General features: G+C 47.1%; 1 protein-coding gene across 5 annotated transcripts in view; it reads right to left on the bottom strand.

The window, feature by feature from the left end:
* PECAM1 (platelet and endothelial cell adhesion molecule 1) overlaps positions 1-13,617 on the bottom strand; it is a 66,274-nt gene extending 52,657 nt beyond the window's left edge. For 3 of the 5 annotated variants that reach the window (XM_040244976.1, XM_040244977.1, XM_040244978.1), the window contains exons 1-3: positions 13,354-13,617; positions 13,241-13,267; positions 3,106-3,399 (exon numbers count right to left, since the gene is read on the bottom strand). In XM_040244976.1, coding sequence (XP_040100910.1) covers positions 3,106-3,399; positions 13,241-13,267; positions 13,354-13,417 — 385 coding nt within the window. In that variant the 5' untranslated portion in view covers positions 13,418-13,617. The remainder of the gene's footprint in view (positions 1-3,105; positions 3,400-13,240; positions 13,268-13,353) is intronic. The other 2 variants (XM_040244975.1, XM_040244979.1) reach the window with 2 other exon arrangements.
* Between the last annotated feature and the right edge of the window lie 5,547 nt (positions 13,618-19,164).

The following is a 19,164-nucleotide window of genomic DNA, read 5'->3' as shown; positions in this document are numbered from 1 at the left end:
TTGGAGGAAGGAGGTTACTTGGACAGATGAAGTGAGATGGGGGCCAAGGACAGGCATTTCAGGGCCTTGGGATCTGCTTGTGCTAAGGGATATGAGTGGCTTTTCAGGAGGGCTGTCTAGAGCAGAGGAAGGGCTGGAGGGGAAAATACAGCAGGTGGTGAGCTGGGGTCAGATTAGAGGGAGCTGGGAGAGTCTGGCTGAGATGAGCTGTCCTGTCCAGGCCCCTGGGTCCAAGGGCTATGGACTCCATCTTGGGGTCAGACAGACGTGCTCGTATCCTAAATCTGCCTCTTCCTGAATGTGCCACCTGCCCGCATCACTCATGAATCTTTTTCCTTGACCCGCCCAGGTCAGAGATAAACAATGGATACGTGTATATGTATGTCTGAATCCCTTCGCTGTTCACCTAAAACTATCACAACCTTGTTAATCGGCTATACCACAAATACAAAATGCTTTTGGTGTTTAAAAAAAAATTAATAAAAATAAATTTTTTTTTTAAAAATAAGGGAGAAATGGAGAGCTGTCCTCTTGGGGAGGAGATTTGCATGTGCTCCACCTCTGCTGTCACTTCTGGTGAAGGTGCTCCCCTGCCCCTACACAAGATTCCCCAGGAGAAGGGATCAAGGGATGGGACCATGTTGTACTCATGGTTGGGTCTTCATCAGAATGGGCACTTGATAAACAGTTAATGAATGAATGGATTGTCTTTTCTCTGCCTCAAAGACCTCCTATCCTAAAAAAGAGTTAGAGAGGCCAACCGCAGAGTCAGATAGATCTAGGTTCTGACTCTGGCTCTGTGTTTGATATGACCAGACCAACCAACCTCTCTGAGCTCCAACATCGACACTGGTACACAGGAAGAACCAGGCTGATCTCTCGGTGCCGTTGCAGGAATAAAATGAAATGCATGTGACATGCTCAGAACCGTTTATCTTGTCTTGTGAGGGCCTGAATAAGTTCTTATTACTGGAAGTAACAATGGTATGAATGACTGTTCTGATCACAGAAGTGAGCTCAATGATGCAGAAATGACAGTTATGGCAGCAGCTGTCCAGGAAGAACGGGGCTGAATTCACAAACTGTGTCCGTTAAAAAATCCCAAGTTTCTGGCACATTTCTTTTCAACATCTGTTTCCCAAAGTCTTGGCCTGCCACTCTTTCCTCATCACTACTGTGAACCTGGGGACCCGTTGGCTCCTCCCCTGTCCCCAGTGGAGACGCTGAAGTGCTGCTCTGCTTCCCTGTGGCTGTGGCCCCTGGTGATACAGAGGGATGTCCGGCCAGCCATGCCGCGATGGTCCACGGGATGCCCAGGATGCCCAGAGGATGAACCGGCCTGGAGGGTGACACAGTCATGTCCTCCCGTGTAAGCCTCAAACCCTGACGGGAAGGTGGTCAGAGGTCGTATACTTCTGAGAGGAAGATGCCCCCCAAACACTTGCCCACTGGTTCTTCCTGTTTCCTGCTTGCTGAAAGGATTATTTCTTTCTAAGGATGGTCTGGCCAAGCACCTAGTACATGGTGGGCCATTCATTCATCCAGCACTGGATCACTTCCTCTGCTCCCCATTTAATCCTCAAAACAAACAACATTCAAGGGTATGCAGAGATACCCAGTGATCTTGACTTTAGAGACAGGAAATGAAAACTTGCCTACAGATCCAGGGGCACTCTGCTGGGAGAGCAACTTCTTTCTCAGCCTCTGCACTTTCACTCTTATGCTATATCCCTTTTCTCTGTCCTTGGCACCATTTGGCCATCAAGATAATTCCTACGTGATCTTTTGTATCTGAACCCGGTGTCCATTTTCTGGGAGGCCGTCCCTAACTCCTCTAGGCCGAATTGTTTCTTCTCACTGCTGTGCTCCCAAGGCAGTCAGATCAAATGACTGTTGGACTGCAGTGATTTGTTAAATATATCTCTTCCTTCCAGGACTATAATTGCATCCAGAGCTAGGATATGCCTGATGCATTTTCATGTCTAGCACCTTTTTTTTTTCCTTCCTGATCTGCAACCTTGAGACATGCTTCTTGAGAGAGCAAACCAATGAAAAAATGGATGGATGGAACTGTGTGACCCAAATTTCCCCCAATGATACATTTTTCTTGTTTCTCCATCTCTATTTCTACTTGCTCTTTTCAACTGGGTTTATTCCACAATCATTTATTGAGTGCCTATTATGAGCTAGATTTTTTTGAGATATTAAAAAAAAAAAAGACTAAACATCACCTCTTTCCTCAGGATCTCACAGTCTGGAGAGCAACCAGATGTGTGAGAAGGTTGCATTATTGAGTGAAATAGTAATTGTAGCTTATTTGAGACTCATTATGTGCTGGAAATTGCACTATCTTTACCAACACAGAATCTTTTAATCCTCTCAGTAACTTCCTGAGGTAGTATTATTATCTTCATTTCACTGATGAGAATTTTAAAGTGTAGAGAAGGTAAGGGACTTGTCCAGACCGAAACTAAGCGGAGCAACTGAAGAATCCAGTGTCAACACCAAGAGTCCTGACCTTTATACAAATACCACTGAATGCAGAGAGGGACAAGAGCTATAAGGACCAGCACCCTGGGGGAGATCAATTTTGTTTGGGAAAAATGTCAGAGAAGCGATCACTGAGTTGAGTGTTCAAGGAGAGAGAATTCATAAGTGGAGATGAAGAGGGAGTTCTAGGGAGAGCAGATAGCATGTGCAAAGGCAAGTGAAGTGAAGTGGAAGTTGCTCACTCTTTGTGACCCCATGGACTATACAGCCCATGGAATTCTCTAGGCCAGAATACTGGAGTGGGTAGCCATTCCCTTCTCCAGCGGATCTTCCCAACCCAGGGATTGAACCCCGGTCTCCTGCATTGCAGGTGGATTCTTTACCAGCTGAGCCACAGGGGAAGCCCGTGCAAAGGCAAGGAGGTTAGGAAAAGCCTGGTGTATCAGGAGTGTGTCTACTGCCCGCATGTCGAGGTTGGGAAAACGTCAAGCACACCAGTGAGAAGGGTGGTGGATCGGCAGGGAGGTCCAGCGTGTCGTGACTCATTCAGTCCCTCTTCTTTAGCACGTGTTCATGATTCACCCTCCCAAACCGTGTTCTTTTGCAGGCTCTCACCTTTCACCCACACCTCATACTCTGGCGTCGCTTTCTCCTTGTTGTTCAGTTTCACGGTGCATTTGTATCTCCCTGAGTCGCAGACCCGGACGTGGGGAACCAAATAACTCTCTCTGTTTGTCCTGGAGGAGACGTTGTGAAGCAGCACATCATCCTTGTAGAACAGCACCTGGTGCAGAGGCTGGACCGGCGAGGTGGTGCTGACATCCACGAGGCACTGCAGGGTCAGGTTCTCCCCGTTTTGCACCATGTTTTGCGGCAGGATCTGCATGTGGATGCTGTTGATGGTGAAGGCTAAGGGCCGAGGGGAAGGAGAGCAGAACCACCCATCTGTTATCTCAGGAACAACATCACCATCATCATCAGATGGGTATCATCACCTCCTGCACAATAGAGTGTCCAGGGGTCCCAAGCGGGTGATGACTATGCGCGGTGGGTCAAGCAGAGGGCAGCTGGTACTAAGTGGCTCATATTCCCACCGTGACAAGGTGGCAGGCTTCAGAGTGTGACAACTGAAGCATGTCCAGGAGATGTGTGCAGCCAGTGAGCCGCCGCATCGTGGCCCTGGAGAGAGCCTAGGACTGGGGCAGAGGAACGCTCACGGCTCGGGTCACACTTACTATGTGACCTTGGGTGATTAACCTCTCTGAATTCAACTTCCTCATCTCTAAAATGAGGTTAATACGTACATAGTAGGTTGTTGTAAGACAGAAGAGTAGAAAGCACCCAGTGCAGTGCCTGGCACACAGTAATTGTGGGATAAGTGATGGCTACCACTGTTCTGAAATCACGTGGCGACGTCCAGGAAATGCTCCGCCACCCTCCGCCACCTTCCCCCACCCTCCGCCCCAACCCCTCCCCCCCATCCCCCCAACACCGCCGTCCCCTCCATCCCCCAACCCTAGCCTCACCAAATCAGCACAGTCTCAGCTCATGTTTTCTAACTGATGAAGTCAGAAGCCTCACCAGATGAGTGAGAACTTGAAACCACATTTTCTCACGGATCTTGCTTCCCTCTTTCACTTTGACTGCTAAGAAGTACAAGCCCCCAATTTTACCTCTAACAACCTTTGGGATGCATTTTTCTGTGCTAAAAGAGTCATGGTTTTATTTGACTGCCTAAATTTTCTTCTCACTCTGCTTTTCTTATTTTATCCTATTGAACAGTAATATACATAATTTTTATAAGTGGTCCCAAATCATTTTACAGACAGCAAAAGGTATAGCCAGGTAGCTAGCCAGAGATACTGGCAAAAAAACAAAAAAATTGTCTTTCTTTCTCTCTCTTTTCATAACATCAAATCTTTTTTGAACAACTTAAAATTTAACTTCAACATGTCCCAGGTTTTAACTGAATAGAACAGTCCGTCCTTGTGCCTTTATTTCTGAGCATCTTGTATCTGATTAGTCACGAGATGAAACAAAGTGATTGTTTAGATGCATTTCTTACACCATTAATCTTCAGAACTCCCTTTTTTGTCTTGCAGGTCCTGGTCTGAGGAGCTTATTGGGTGAGCTCTCAGAACAGAAGTTTCTTTTAACCATGTTATTTTCCCATCAATTAATACATTCCCTTCCCAGGTAAGGACAGATAAGTCTCCCTACTCCTTCAGTACCTTCTCCTTCATTTTAAGTGATGATGTTTAGTACAGTGATTCTATCAGGAGATAGTAGAGAGCAGGGGATGAGTGCAGAGTCAGACTTCCTGGACCAAATCCCATCTCTGCGCACAATCTGTGTGTCTTTAGATAAGTTACTGAGCTTCTCTGAGCCTCAGTTTGCTTATCCATACAATGGACATTTTTGTTTAGTGGCTAAAGTCATATCCAACTCTTGCAATCCCATGGACTGTAGCCTGACAGGCTCTTCTGTCCATAGGGTTTCCCAGACAAGAATACTGGAGTGGGTTGCTGTTTCCTTCTCCAGGGGCTCTTTCTGACCCGGGGATTGAGCCTGAGTCTCCTACTTGGCAGGCGGATTCTTTACCACTGAGCCACCAGGGAAGTCACAATGGGCATAATAATAGTAAGTGTAAAAGAGAAACAGTTTAAGTCCTTGGAGCACAGTTCCTGGCACAAAGCGCTTTCGAAATGTCAGCTAGATTCTGTCAGTTACAGGTATAAAGCCAGCTGTTGAGTCTTGCACTCTCTAAAGCTCTTTCTTGAAGTCATATTTGTAGCAAATTTTTTTCAGGGGAAAAACAAAACAAAACAAAACAGGGTTTCCCTCGTGGCTCAGAGGTAAAGAGTCCCCCTAACAAAGCAGGAAACATAGGTTCAATACCTGATCTGGATCCTGGAAGATCCCACATTTGATGAAGCAACTAAACTCATGGGCCACAACTACCAAGCCTCAGCTTTAGAGCCCAGGAGCTACAACTACCGAGCCTGTGTGCCCTAGAGCCCGTGCGTTTCAACGAGAGAAGCCACTGCAACTGAAGAGTAGCCCCCATTCACCACAACTAGAGAAAACCCCTCACAGCAATGAAGACCCAGCATAGCCAAATAAATAATTTTTTAAAATATATTTTTTAATTTCTAAGGTGACTTACAACAACTTCTCCAGACTCCTGGTGTTAGTTACCCCTCTGGTTTGGGCTACTTTACTGTCATCATCTGAATGAAATGCACACCCATGCCTGATACACTGGGACACAGAACTGGAACCAGGAAGAAAGCAGAGTCAGACACACCTGGTCCAAACCCCTGGTCCCACAGCCATTAGCTGGGTGTCACTGGGAGTTATCTAACCCTTCCAGGATACCTCCTCTCCTCCTATAAAGAAGGAACACTAATACTTGCCTTCCCTGGTATTTTAATCTCAAACAATAATGACCAAACCAATGTGGCTGAGAGCACTGAAGGGGCAGGTCCACTTTGCCCAGTGCCTGGCCCCTGATTGACATCTCCTTCCCACTTCCTTAGCATCACGCATTCAGCAGATCCTGGAGGAGCCGTCTCTGTGCCAGGCACTGGACCCAATGCTGGGGGCTCAGAGAAGGGTGGGACTGGCAGTTTCTGCCCACCTGGGGCTCGCAGTCTACACTTCAACACTCTTACCCACTCCAGGTCTTCCAGCCTCAGCGCCAGCCCTGCCAGAGTCTCCTACTGACCAGCCCTAGGGCACTCTACCACTGTCTAACCAGTTAACAGCAAACTCAGCTAAAGCATCGGATAACTGGTTTTTCGAGAGGAGGATGTTCACTAACATAAGGCGCTTCCGCCACCTTGTTTTTTTCTAAGCAAATCTAACACACATCTGCTTAATAAATTAACTCAGCTGATTCGCTGGTAGGGATCTCACACTTCCACAGCCAGCCAGTGGGAGCAGACAAGGAAGAAGAAGGGAAGGCAGGACAGAAGAAGGGGAAGCATTTATAAAATGTATCAAGATACGAATCCCAGCTCTCCCAGCTCCTTGACTTGATGCAACAGACCAGCAGCCTCGGTTTTATCACCATGACCACCACCTTCACCAACACCCTTCCAGTTTCCAGTCTTCAAGAGGGCCCCCCAGCGAGCCCTGCCTTCTACTGTCGAAAACACCAGCCAGTGGTCTCCTCCCACATCAGACCAGGGTTGGTCTCAGGAACAACGATATTGCAGAAGTGCTAGTAGGTCACTTTTGAGATTAGTTTGTAATTGCATTTTTCCTCTTGGGTACCCCCTCCTCTTCTGGGATCACCCACTCTGCGCAAAGCCAGCTGCCACGTCATGAGCCTCCCTCTGCAGAGACCCACATGGTGAGGAATGGCCTCATGAGTGGGCTTAAAGGTAGAATCCACAGCATCCAACAAGCCCTCGGGTAAACCATAACCCTGACCAATATTTTACCTGCAACTTCCAGACAAACCCTGAGTCAGCACCACCCAACTAAGCCATTCCCAGACTCCTGCCCCTCAGAAACTGCGTGAGATGATACATTATCTTAAACCACTGAGTTTGGGGATGATTTGTTAAGGAGTGATAGATAACAAATACACCACACAACCTTCAAAAATCTCAGAAAAACCTGATTCTTAAGACACGTGTGCGCAGTCTCTCAGTCGTGTCCAAGTCTTTGCAACTCTTTGGACGGCAGCCCACCAGTCTCCCCTGTCCATGGGATTTCCTAGGCAAGAATACTGGAGTGGGTTGCCATTTCCCTCTCCAGGGGACCTTCTTGACCCAGGGATCGAACCTGAATCTCCTGTATCTTCTGCATTGGCAGGCGGATTCTTTACAGCTGAGCCTCCAGGGACGCGATCATTAAGATAATATGGAAAATAATATCCTCTTTGTGAATAAACTTTCCAGGAGCAGCCAAACTAGATTACTGTGTGTAGGGCTCATTATTTATAAAACAGAGTGATTGCTACAACCCAGGCCTCCCTGAGGTTCACAGAGAGGTGTTAGGGGACCCATGAACCACCTCCAATTATATGCAAGTGTGTGTCTTTCTGGAGAGAGGACACCAAAGGTTCAGAACTGTAATGAAAAGGACACGGTTGAGAAGTGAATTGCTAGTTGCTCAGTCGTGTCCAACTCTTTGCAACCCCGTGGACTGTAGCCCTCCAGGCTGCTCTGTCCATGGGATTTCCCAGGCAAGAATACTTGAAGAGGTTGCCACTTCCTTCTCCAGGGGAATCTTCCCGACCCCAGGATTGACCAGGGTTTCCGGCATTGCAGGCAGATTCTTTACCATCTGACCCACCAGGGAAGCTCAAAGAGGACAGATTTTTTTTTAACCTGGAGAGATGAAGGCAGATGGAGAAGATCCAAATCAAGAGAATCACCACAGCTCAGATGAGACACCGGGGGACCACAGCGCCAAGGCCCCACAGCCTAAAACAAAGGGCCCTGCTTCCCGCCACCTCAGGCCAGTAGTCAGCGGATACTGATGCTCTGGGGAAGATGAGGCATCACGACAGTCAGCTCCTCAGCCCTCCACCTGGAAATGACTCAGAAAGAAGTGGGTGGCTGGGGGTGGGTGGTAGAGAAGGAGGGACCATCCACCACTATCAGGAAAATACAGGGAGCCACGAAACACGAAGGACCTGGTGACCCATGAAGCTCAGCCTGGAGTGTGCTGACCCAGCTCCCCTGAATCTCAGGCACCTCCAAGTTCAGTTCAAGTTTCTTTCAGGAAAACATTTCCTGAGCACCTGGTGCCAGGTGCTGGGATCACAAGGTGAACGAGAAAGCAGCCCTGTTGTCCTAGACGTGCAGGCTGCTGGGGACCCAGACAGCTGGACTAAGTGGTGTAAGGCCAGGAGGAAGGGGTGCCCAGGAGAGGCCAAGGCAAGTCTGAAGGAAGTGACCCCGGAACTGAGCCTTGGACCAGGACAGAAGGGATGGGTGGGGGAGTCGGGGCAGGAGAACAGCATGTACCAGAGCACAGGGGCAGGAGAAATCAATGAATTCCAGGCACAGGTGGTTATAGGAACCAGAGTGTGGGGACAGGTAGGAGGGGCCAGAACAGAGGGCTTTGTCCACCATGCTGACCCGTTGGGCGCTGTCCCCAGGGTCTTGGGAGGGGTGGAGGGTAAGAGGATGACAGGAACTTTAGAAAGATCACTGTGGGCTGGAAGGGGAGGCTATAACTACGTGCATGAAGGTTCAGGTGAAAGCTGATGTGGCCTCAGCTCGGGCAGACACAGTGGGCTGAGGGGCAGGGATAGGCTTGAGAAATGTTTACTGGATGCAGAAGGACTTTGCTTTTTTGAGGGTGAAGAAAATGTTCTGGAGCTAGACAGTGGTGATATTTGTACAACATCATGAACGTACTGCAAGGGCATGGGTTCCATCCCTGGTGAAGGAACTAAGATCCTACATGCCATGCGGTGCAGCCAAAAAAGTATAAAATAATAATAATATTTGTTATATGTATTTGACCTGTTTGATTGGCCATGGGGATTGAAGTAAAGGGTGGAAGGTAAGGTTCCTGGATTAGGTCCCTGGGGGGGAGGATAGAGGTACAGCCGACTAAAGGAGACAAAGCCAGACAAAGATAAGGGCGGGACAAAGTCCTGGTGCTGCAGCTGGTTTGAGGGCCCTGGGGGATGACTAGGAGGAAATGTCAGCCGTGGCCCCGGAGGAAGCCTGACCATCAGTGGAGCAGCCAGAGCTGGAATGGAACTGGAGGGTGGGCATGTGGAGGTGTGTGTTGGGGGAGGGAGGAGGAGATGAGCTTCAGCGAGGATCAGACTCTGGGAAAGTCCAAGTCTCCCTGGGGAAAAAGTCCAAGTCTCTGCACCAGAAAGGTAGGAGAACACCAGGGAAGAGGATTTACAAGGCCAAAGAGAGATGCTTTGTGCAAACACTGGGGTCCTGAAGGCTAAGATCTGGACGTGTTCATGATATTTGGCATCTCCTCTTAGTGAGGATTCAGGAGGTGTAGGGGCCAAAGCCAGACCTGCCTGGTAGGGTCGACTGAGAGGTGAGGAAGCAGAGAAGTGATTAGAATCCTGGCTTCAGAGGATTTCCCTGATGGTTCAGTGGTTAACACTCCATGCTTCCACTGCAGAGGGCATGGGTTCAATTGCCCGGTCAGGGAACTAAGATTCCGAATACCAAGCAGCCCCAAAATAAAGAAATAAATAATTAAATTAAAGAAACAAGGCTTCAGAGGTTTGACTGAGGAAGGAAGTAGATAGATAGGGGGACAGAAGATAAACGGGGGGGTTTGTTTGTGATTTTTCTTTTTCCTAAAATAAAGTGTTACTAATCACACTTGTAGACTGAAAGAGCCACAAAGCCGGGGGTAGCTACTAAAAGTGGGGTAGGGGGATCAGTCGGTGACAGCGTGAGATTCTGGGGGAGGGGGTGATGCCAGGGATGGGCTCAGAGCCCAGGTGGACCAGCTGGCCCTACCCAGCTGCAGGGTAGACATGGCCTCTGAAGCCAGGAGGGAAGCTGGGAGGACGGGTGGGGAGGCAGATAAGCCTGAAGCCGGGGCAGGGCGGGAAGTGGAGGGAGTGCCCTCCAGACAGCCTTGTGTTCTAGGTGAAGAGGGAGCTGAGGTCATCTCCTGAGACTGGCCAGCTAGGGTTGGGTGGGGGCCTGAGGTGAAAGGAGAGGAAGGGCCAGGGCTGACCAAGCACCTCAATCCTGGAGCAGGGTGGCAGGTCACGCACATGGTCCTGGGTGGTCTAAGGAATGGTAGACCTGAGTCCCAGGCCCCCCACCTGGCTCTGCCATCACCCAGCGGTGACCCTGCACAGGCACCTTATGTAAAATAGGATGGAGGCCTGAGGAGGCAGTCGGAGAGCCTGAGGTCTTCCCCAAAGTTACAAAGACCTTTCTCCAGGAAACGTGGGCAAAGAGTGACTGACTTCCCCCTGAGGCGGGGACTGTGGGAGCCCTGTACCAAGGTCACAGGATAAAAGTCTCTGGGACTGACCAAGCCCCACTGCAATTGTTGCCTTGAGCCTCTAGATCTAAACCGGCCAGTTCCCTGACCCAATACTGGGTAAAATACCCACCCTATCTGATGCAGAGCTGACTCATTTGAAAAGACCCTGATGCTGGGAAAGATTGAAGGCAGGAGGAGAAGGGGACCACAGAGGATGAGATGGTTGGATGGCATGACTGACTCAATGGACATGAGTTTGGGTAAACTCCAGGAGTTGGTGGTGGACAGGGAGGCCTGGCGTGCTGCAGTCCATAGGATCTCAAAGAATCAGACTCGACTGAGCTACTAACACACACACATAGCACCCTAACCAATCACCTCAATGCCACCATTCCAGTAGGAATTGTCTGTCCTGGGGCTATAAAAACAGGCTACTAGCCTGAGAAATGGTTGTCAGAAATGTCTCTCCCTTGAGACAGCCTGCTGTTCTAACAGCGTCTCCCACTCTAAAAAACTTTCTTCTCATCTCATTCTGCCTCGTGTCTGGAAATTCTTTTCCAAAATGCACATGACATTTTGGTATGGGGCTTGGTCATCCCAGAGATTTTTATCCTGTGACCTTGGTACATGCCCCAGGGGGCAGAAGACACAGGGCTCCCCAGGGATGAAGAACGGAGAGCTGAAGAAGTCACAGAGGTAGGGTGTGGTCTGGACCAAAGCAGAGGCACAAGGCTGCAGTGGGTAGAGACAGGAGGAGCTATGAGGGTGATGGTGAACTAGGATCATTGTTGTTACTGAGTCATTGAGACCCCAAGAACTGTAGTCCACCAGGCTCCTCGGTCCATGGGATTTTCCAGGCAAGAATACTTGAGTGGGTTGCCATTTCCTTCTCCAGGGGATCTTCCAGACCCATGGGTCGAACCCGAATCTCCTGCCTTGCAGGCGGATTCTTTGCTGATGAGCCACTGGGGAAACCCTGAGCTAGAACCATGATAAACCATTATTTGACTAACCACTACATGTTGGGCAGGTGAGTCACCTCTTTAATCTCATCTCATACTGACTCATCACATTCATTCTACAGACTGAGAAAAAGGCTCAAAGAGGTCCAGTGGTTGAGAGTCCACCTATCAATGCAGGGGACATGGGTTTGATCCCTGGTCTGGGAGGACTGTGGCAACTACGCCCATAACCACAACTACCGGAGCCTGCTCACTCCAGAACCCACAATTCCTAAAGACTGTGCTCTTGCAACAAAGAAGCCACCACAATGAGAAGTCCAGGCACGGCAACTGGAGAGTAACCCCTGCTCACTGCAACTAGACAAAGCCCCAAACAGCAACGAAGACTCAGCACAGCCAAAAATAAGCAAAATTTTAAAACAAACAAATAACTGTACAGAGGTGCCTCAAAAAAAAAAAAAAAAGGCTCCAAGAGATAGAGCAACAGCAGCTTTAAAGATTTGAGTCAAGCCTGTGGCTCCAGACTCCAGACAATCGGGTTTTGAGAAGGGGAGGTTCTATTGCCGATGTTCTAACCAGCTCTTTTTGGACAAGTTCCTCTGAGGGACAGAGATTTCGTCGGTCAATTAGTCTGATTATGAAGCTAATGGACATCCTGATTCTGTGGGTTGCCGTGGAGATCAAACATCCTTCGAAGCACTTGGGCTATCACAGGAGACCTGCCAGATCGGCCTCATGAGCCCTCCCCACGCGAGTGACTGCTCCAAGCTGGGGCTCAACAACCAGCACCACGCACTTAAGGCATCTCCAAGCAGCAACCCAGTCACCCTGCTTCTGCCGACTGAAGTGACCTCTGACCAGGGCATCTCATTCTGTGAGCTCTCCCTCTATTCAGTCCCCGGACCCCGCCCAGTCCCTTACTTCACTCGGTCCCAGATGAAGCACAACAAAACCTGCTTATCTTAATGATTCAAAATCAGCTCTAAAGTGGATGACGGGCCAGATTTCAAAGTCAGGCAAAAACCCGCTTGCCGTGCCCCAGAACAAAATATTACAGGTATTTTGCAGATAATTTGCAGGTATGTTAGATATCATAGCCTCATGGATAGATGGGAGATGATATCTAATCTGTTTTAGATCATTTAAGAGAGAAGTCATAATGACAATTTAAACTCTGTTCTGACTTCATGAATCTAACAAGTTGATTGTAGCTCATTTTTTAATTGGAGAAGGCAATGGCATTGGAGAAGGAAATGGCAACCCACTCCAGTATTCTTGCCTAGAGAATCCCAGGGATGGGGGAGCCTGGTGGGCTGCCGTCTGTGAGGTGGCACAGAGTCGGACACGACTGAAGCGACTTAGCAGCAGCAGCAGCATTTTTTAATAAAAACAATTGGGGATATGAAAAATAGATATGCTATGGTAGAGGGCTTCCCTGGTGGTCCAGTGGTTAAGAATCCACCTTGCAATGCGAGGGACAGCAGTGCGATTCCTGATCGGGGAAGATCCCACGTGCTGAGGAATAACAGCCTGTGGGCTACAACAAGAGAGGCCACCACAATGAGAAGCCCGCCACGCACCACAGCTAGAGAGTAATCTCTGCTCGCCGCAGCTGAAAAAACCCCAAGTGCAGCGATAAGACCCACCACAGCCGAAACCGAAAATAAATAAACAAATCTTAAAAATAAAAAGAGAAAGAAATTTATGGTAGAACAACAACAACAACAAAAATTGTGGAATCACTCACTTTCTAATCACCCCTCTCTTCACCCACCAATCCTGACAAGCAGAAAGAGTCACAGAAAGAGGTAATGAAGCAAGATGGGAATCTCACGACTTACAGTTTTCTTGACCTTTGAGGCTTGAACCTGGAAAAGACAGGAGAAATACGTTGATTGCATGAGCTTCCCTTCTCAAGAAGCTTACGTGATGTTGAGCAAGAGTGGGAACTCACAGAGCAGAAGTGTCAGCAGGGCTCCGGGCCACATAGTGCCCCACGGGGTCCACCTCAGCTGCATCCTGACAGGAGCGGAGACTTTGGCGGTTAGTTCTGCGTTGGGGCCATGCCCCGGGGGCGCAGAAGACACGTCTCTGGAGTCGCAGTTGAGAGACCCGCCCTGTGAAAAGCAGAGACCACGACTGGGAGCCTCTCCAGGCGCTGCGGACACACTGGCCGAGGCGCTGGTCAGGTAATGGCGGCCATGCTGGAAACCAGGAACAATGCCTGGGCGGCCTCATATCTCCTCAGGAAATGACTGGCCTTCCTGAGGGGCCACTGAGCGCAGCTGCTTTGTTTGGTTTGTTTGGGGTTGGGGGAGGCATGAGTGACATTTGCCTCAGCGCTCCTGACCCTCTTTGTGTCTCCACTGGGTCTGGGGGCCCCCTTCTCATGGCAGCCTGAGAGGTTCCTCCCTCCATTTCTCCAGCCTTCCCACAAAGGGCTTCTCTCCCCGCACACTCAGCATATCTCTCTGCTTTTCCTCTGGCCCCTCCAAGGGGTCTCTTCTCACACAGCCCATGTCTGGACCTCCTGCCTTTCCTGACACGGGCATGGAGTGGAAGAGGACTGACTCTTTTTTTTAGAGAATTGCAGGTTTGTCAGGAAGACCCTGTAACGCCCTCCCCCCACTGCCCTCCAGAGAAAGTCCGTTTCCCATCCTTCACGGCCCAGCCCTTGCCTACCTCTCCAGCCTGGTCTCTCACTTCTTCCTTCCTTGCCCTGACCTCTGGTTGCTGAAATTTATAGTTCCCAGAACACATCACATGTCTGTGACTTTGCCAGTGCTCTGGCACCCTTTCCCCTCTCCTTTTCTGACGAATTCCTACCCATTCATCATAACTCAGTCGAGGCATCAATCCTTCAGCATCCCCCCTGTCTTCCCCACACTGGGCTGCCCTTCCTCTGGGCCCCCCTCACCTTCCTTTCTCAGACACGTTCTACCGTGTACCCCTCCTCCCCAAGCAGACTGCTGGCTCCAGGGTGGCAGGCACAGTGCCTGGAGCCTAGTAAATGATCAAAAAACACTAGTGAAATGGATGATTGACTGAAAGAGGACAAGTTAACTCTATGGTCGGAAAGAGAGTATCATTGCCTTGGGGATCACAGTGCTACTTTCTGAAAAGGTGCTCTTGAATACTGTCACATGTAAATCTGGAAGTTTTGATAAGAGCTGTCAGAGGACAATGCGTGCAGAAAGGATTTTTTTTTTCTTTTTTTTTCTTGGTTGTTGTTGTTTTGTATTTTCCACTCCCCGCTATAAACCGTCTTCTTTGGCAACCTATTGGAAATTACCCCCACCCATCTGCCAAACTTTAATTTGGCTGGAAAAGAAAGGAAACGTCATGAGTAATAAAATAAATGTTGGTGTCAAAGGTGACTTTTACCTACTGCAGAGTAAGCAACTTCTGCTTCTCAAAGTGACATTCAAGCAAGAGTGGTAAACGTCCCACCCCATGGCCCTAAGTTCCAAAGTAAACGTTCAAAAATTAGTCATTGTTTGATATACAATGCTAGTACTTTTAGAACACACCAAGAGAAAATAAAGCTTTATTTCAAAAATGTGTTAGTTTTTTAAAAAAGTAGAAAAACTATATCCTACAATGTACACAATGCACCAGAATAAATTCCAAATAGACCAATCTGAAGGTACAAATGAAACTTAAAAATTCTAGAAGAAAACATAAAAGAATTCCTCATGCCTTGGGCAAAGACTGGTTTAACTATGATTTAAAATCCAAAAAAACGTTGGCAAATTATACTCCATGAATTAAAGTTCTGCTTTGCCCACCATCCCCTCAAAAGAGGTTCAATCAAGAGAAAAACTACAAACTGGAAAAAATATTTGCAACTCCCATCATAGACAAAGAGCTAACTCTAATATGTATATAAATGGACTCATATAATATGTACTTTTTTATTGTTTTTTGGGGGAGGAGAGTCTATCTTTTTTCAATCAGCATAATCAATACTTCACCTTTTCTTTTTATTATTGCTGAGTAACATTTCATTGCATGAAAATACCAGTTTGTTTATTCACCCACTTATGGACATGTGGGTTGTTTCCAATTTTGACCTAATACAGATAGAGCTGCTATAAACAAGCCTTTGTCTGGACACATCCTTTCATTTCACTTGAGTAAATACCTAGAAGTGGAATGCCTGGGCCTTATGGTAGACACTGCCAAACTGTTTACCACGCTGATGACACCATTTTACATTCCCATCAGGAGCGTAGGAGAGTCCTGCTTGCTTCATATCCTCACTAACAGTGGCAGGTCAATCTTTCCAAATTTAGCCATTCTAATAGGGAGCATGTGTACACGCATGCTCAGTCATGTCCAACTCTTTGTGAACCCATGGACTATCGCCCGCCAGGCTCCTCTGTCCATGGAATATTCCAGGGAAGAATACTGGAGTGGGTTGACATTTCCTCTTCCAGGGGATCTTCCTGACCCAGGGATTAAACCCAAGTCTCCTGCACTGGCAGGCGGATTCTTTACCACTGACCCACCTGGGGAGCATCGCGCTTTCTTATTATGGTTTTAACTTGCATTTTCCTAATGACTAATGATATTGAACATATTTGTATGTGCTTATTTATTATTTAATGGGTCTATTAAAATCTTTGCTCTATTATTACTTAGGTTGTTTGTTTTCTTAGTGTTGTGCTTTTAGAATTCTTTATATATTCTGGATACAAGTCTTTTATCAGTTATGTGATTTGCAAATATTTTCTCCTAGCTTGTGGCATGTTTTTTTTTTTATCTTCTTCAATTCAGTCCCTCAGTTGTGTCTGATCCCACGGACTGCAGCATGCCAGGCTTCCCTGTCCATCACCAACTCCCGGAGCTTGCTCAAACTCGTGTCCGTTGAGTCGGTGATGCCATTCAACCATCTCATCCTGTCTTTTATCTTCTTAATGGTATCTTTTGATAAGCAGAAGCTTTAAATTTTTAAGACTGAAGCCAAATTTATCCATTTTTCCTTTTGTGGATCACATCTAATGTACGACATCTAAATGGATCAGATTTCCTTTTGGTGTGATGTCTAAAATATCTTTCCCTACCAAAGTCTCACAATCTTTCCCCTATGTTTTTAAATTTCAATTTATTATCTATTTTGAGTTAACTTTTGTACATGATACAAGATGTGGATCAAAGTTTTCTCTTTTTTTTTTTTTGCATATAGATGTCCAATTGTTCTGGCATTGTTTGTTGAAAAGACTCTCTTTTGTCCAGTTAATTCTCCTTGAACTTCTGCTGAAAATTAGTTGTCCATATGTGAGCACATATATTCTGGAGTCTGTATTCTATTCCACTGATCTATGTGTTTACCTTTATGCAGTACCATCCAGTTTTGATTTCTGTAGCTTTAAAATACATCCTGAAGTCAGGTAGTGTTACTCCTCAAACATTTCTCTTCCTTTTCAAGGTTATTTGGACTATTCTAAACCCTTCATCCTTCCATATAGCTTTAAAATCAACTTCTCAATTTCAACCCCAAAAAGAAGCCTTCCAAAAATTTTATTGGAATTTCATTGAAATTCATGGAAATCAATTTGGGAAGAACTGATGACCTAACAATACTGAGTATCTGACCCATGAACATGGCATATCTCTCCATTTATTTGTCTTCTTTACTTTCTCTTAGCAGTTTTATAGTTTTCAGTATATTTTTCATTATAAACTGTGCCCCTTTTAGTTTTTAAATCATGCGAATGTATCAGGGTGTTGGAAATCATTTGAAATGGCTGTTGTAGGGACTTTCCTAGAAGTCCAGTGGCTAAGATTTCATGCTTCCATTGCAGGGGGCCCAGGTTTGTTCCCTGGTCAGGGAACTAGATCCCACATGATGCAATTAACAGCCTGTTTGCCCACAACTAAAGATTCTGCATGTAAATAAATATTTTTAAAAAGATAATAACAAAATAAAACAACTCCTGTACCCATCCTCTACCCCAACCCAGGCAGCACAGCAGGGTGACCTGGGCTAAGGCCCAGAGTCAAGACGACATGGGGCTGGTTCTTCACAGGACTTGCGGGTCCTCTTGCGAGAGCCTCCCTCGCCCTTCTCCATGGGTTTGTCTGTCTGTCTCCCTCTCACTCTCTTTCCAGGGGAACCACTCCTTCTAGTTTCCATGGAAATCTCTTCCTTTTCTCTTGTGCCTTGGCTGTGAGATAAGAACTGAAGCATATATTCTCCATCATTTATTTTTTTCCTTGAAAAGATAATCATGCCCCCTTAGTTTTCATTTGTAAAATTTGAATGTCTTAATCAAAGTTAAACATGTATAAAAGGAGGGACGTCCCTGGCGGTCCAGAGCTCAAGAATCCGCCTTGCAATTCAGAGGACAAGGGTTCCATCCCTGGTCAGGGAAATAAAATACGACATGCTACAGAGCAGCTAAGCCTGAGTGCCACAGCTCCTGAAGCTGGTGCACCACAACTAGAGAATCCGTGCACCAAAACGAAGATCCTGACTGCAGCAACTAAAACCCAGTGCAGTCTAATTAATTAACCAGAAGGTGTAAAGGAATTTTTCTCTACTTCATCTTTTTAAAAATAGGCAATCAGCTGACTTTCTATATGTGTGTGGCCCCCATATATCTTCCCATTCCTTCCTCTGGCTCTTAGTGGATTCCTTAATCATAAAAAAATAATAATAATTTTCATATAACTATCTTAACTCCTTGGTAAATAATCAACAAACTGACTCCCACATTGCCAAGGATGGAGACCCCAGGAGTGCCCACCAAGCAGGAAGAGCTCACCCAGGAACCTGTTGCTCCCACAGCACTGCTCCCTTCTCCCTCTTCTCAGGAGGACAGGGTGCTGTCTACATGCTGTGCTTCTGCCTTCAAACACCAGGGATGTCACAAATCCAAATCACTGCAATTTACTAGCCACCTGAAAAAGCTGCTTGGCGGGATAAATTCAGGAAGTGGTTTTTCTGAGAAGCTGAGGTGGGTGTGGGAGGAAGAGACAGGCAACAAGGATGTCAGAGGGCCACCCAGCAGAACCAACCCCCCATCTGTTTCATGACTACAGTGATAGGAAACAAGATATCAGTCATTTCCCCCAGCCGTGACCTGTGACTGGCCTGTGACCGGAGGTCTGATTAATTAACCTTGGCCAGTTAACGAGTGGGCCTAATCCCGCGTTGGCCAGATTTGAAAGTCACCTCACGGACATGTACTAATACACAGATCAGAAGCCTGGGTTTCCAGTCCTTTCTCTGCAGCTCAGTAGGGTTAGGGTTTTGAGGTTCACTTTCTGCTCCTATAAAATGGAAATAGTATGCCCACTCACACTGGAGACACACAGACAACAAAAGAGTCCGAAATGCAGTACTTGGATGCAATCTCAAAAGCGACAGAATGATCTCTGTTCGTTTCCAAGGCAAACCATTCAATATCACAGTAATCCAAGTCTATGCCCCAACCAGTAATGCTGAAGAAGCTGAAGTTGAACGGTTCTATGAAGACCTACAAGACCTTTTAGAACTAACACCCAAAAAAGATGTCCTTTTCATTATAGGGGACTGGAATGCAAAAGTAGGAAGCCAAGAAACACCTGGAGTAACAGGCAAAATTGGCCTTGGAGTACAGAATGAAGCAGGGCAAAAGGCTAGCAGAGTTTTGCCAAGAAAACACACTCATCATAGCAAACACCCTCTTCCAACAAGACAAGAGACGACTCTACATGTGGATATCACCAGATGGTCAATACCAAAAATCAGATTGAAATGGAGAAGCTTTATACAGTC

This window comes from Oryx dammah, unplaced genomic scaffold, assembly GCF_014754425.2.
Source record: "Oryx dammah isolate SB20612 unplaced genomic scaffold, SCBI_Odam_1.1 HiC_scaffold_8, whole genome shotgun sequence".
Taxonomy (NCBI): domain Eukaryota; kingdom Metazoa; phylum Chordata; class Mammalia; order Artiodactyla; family Bovidae; genus Oryx; species Oryx dammah.
Note: the sequence above shows the minus strand (reverse complement) of the source record. Positions and strands in the feature narration are given on the sequence as shown.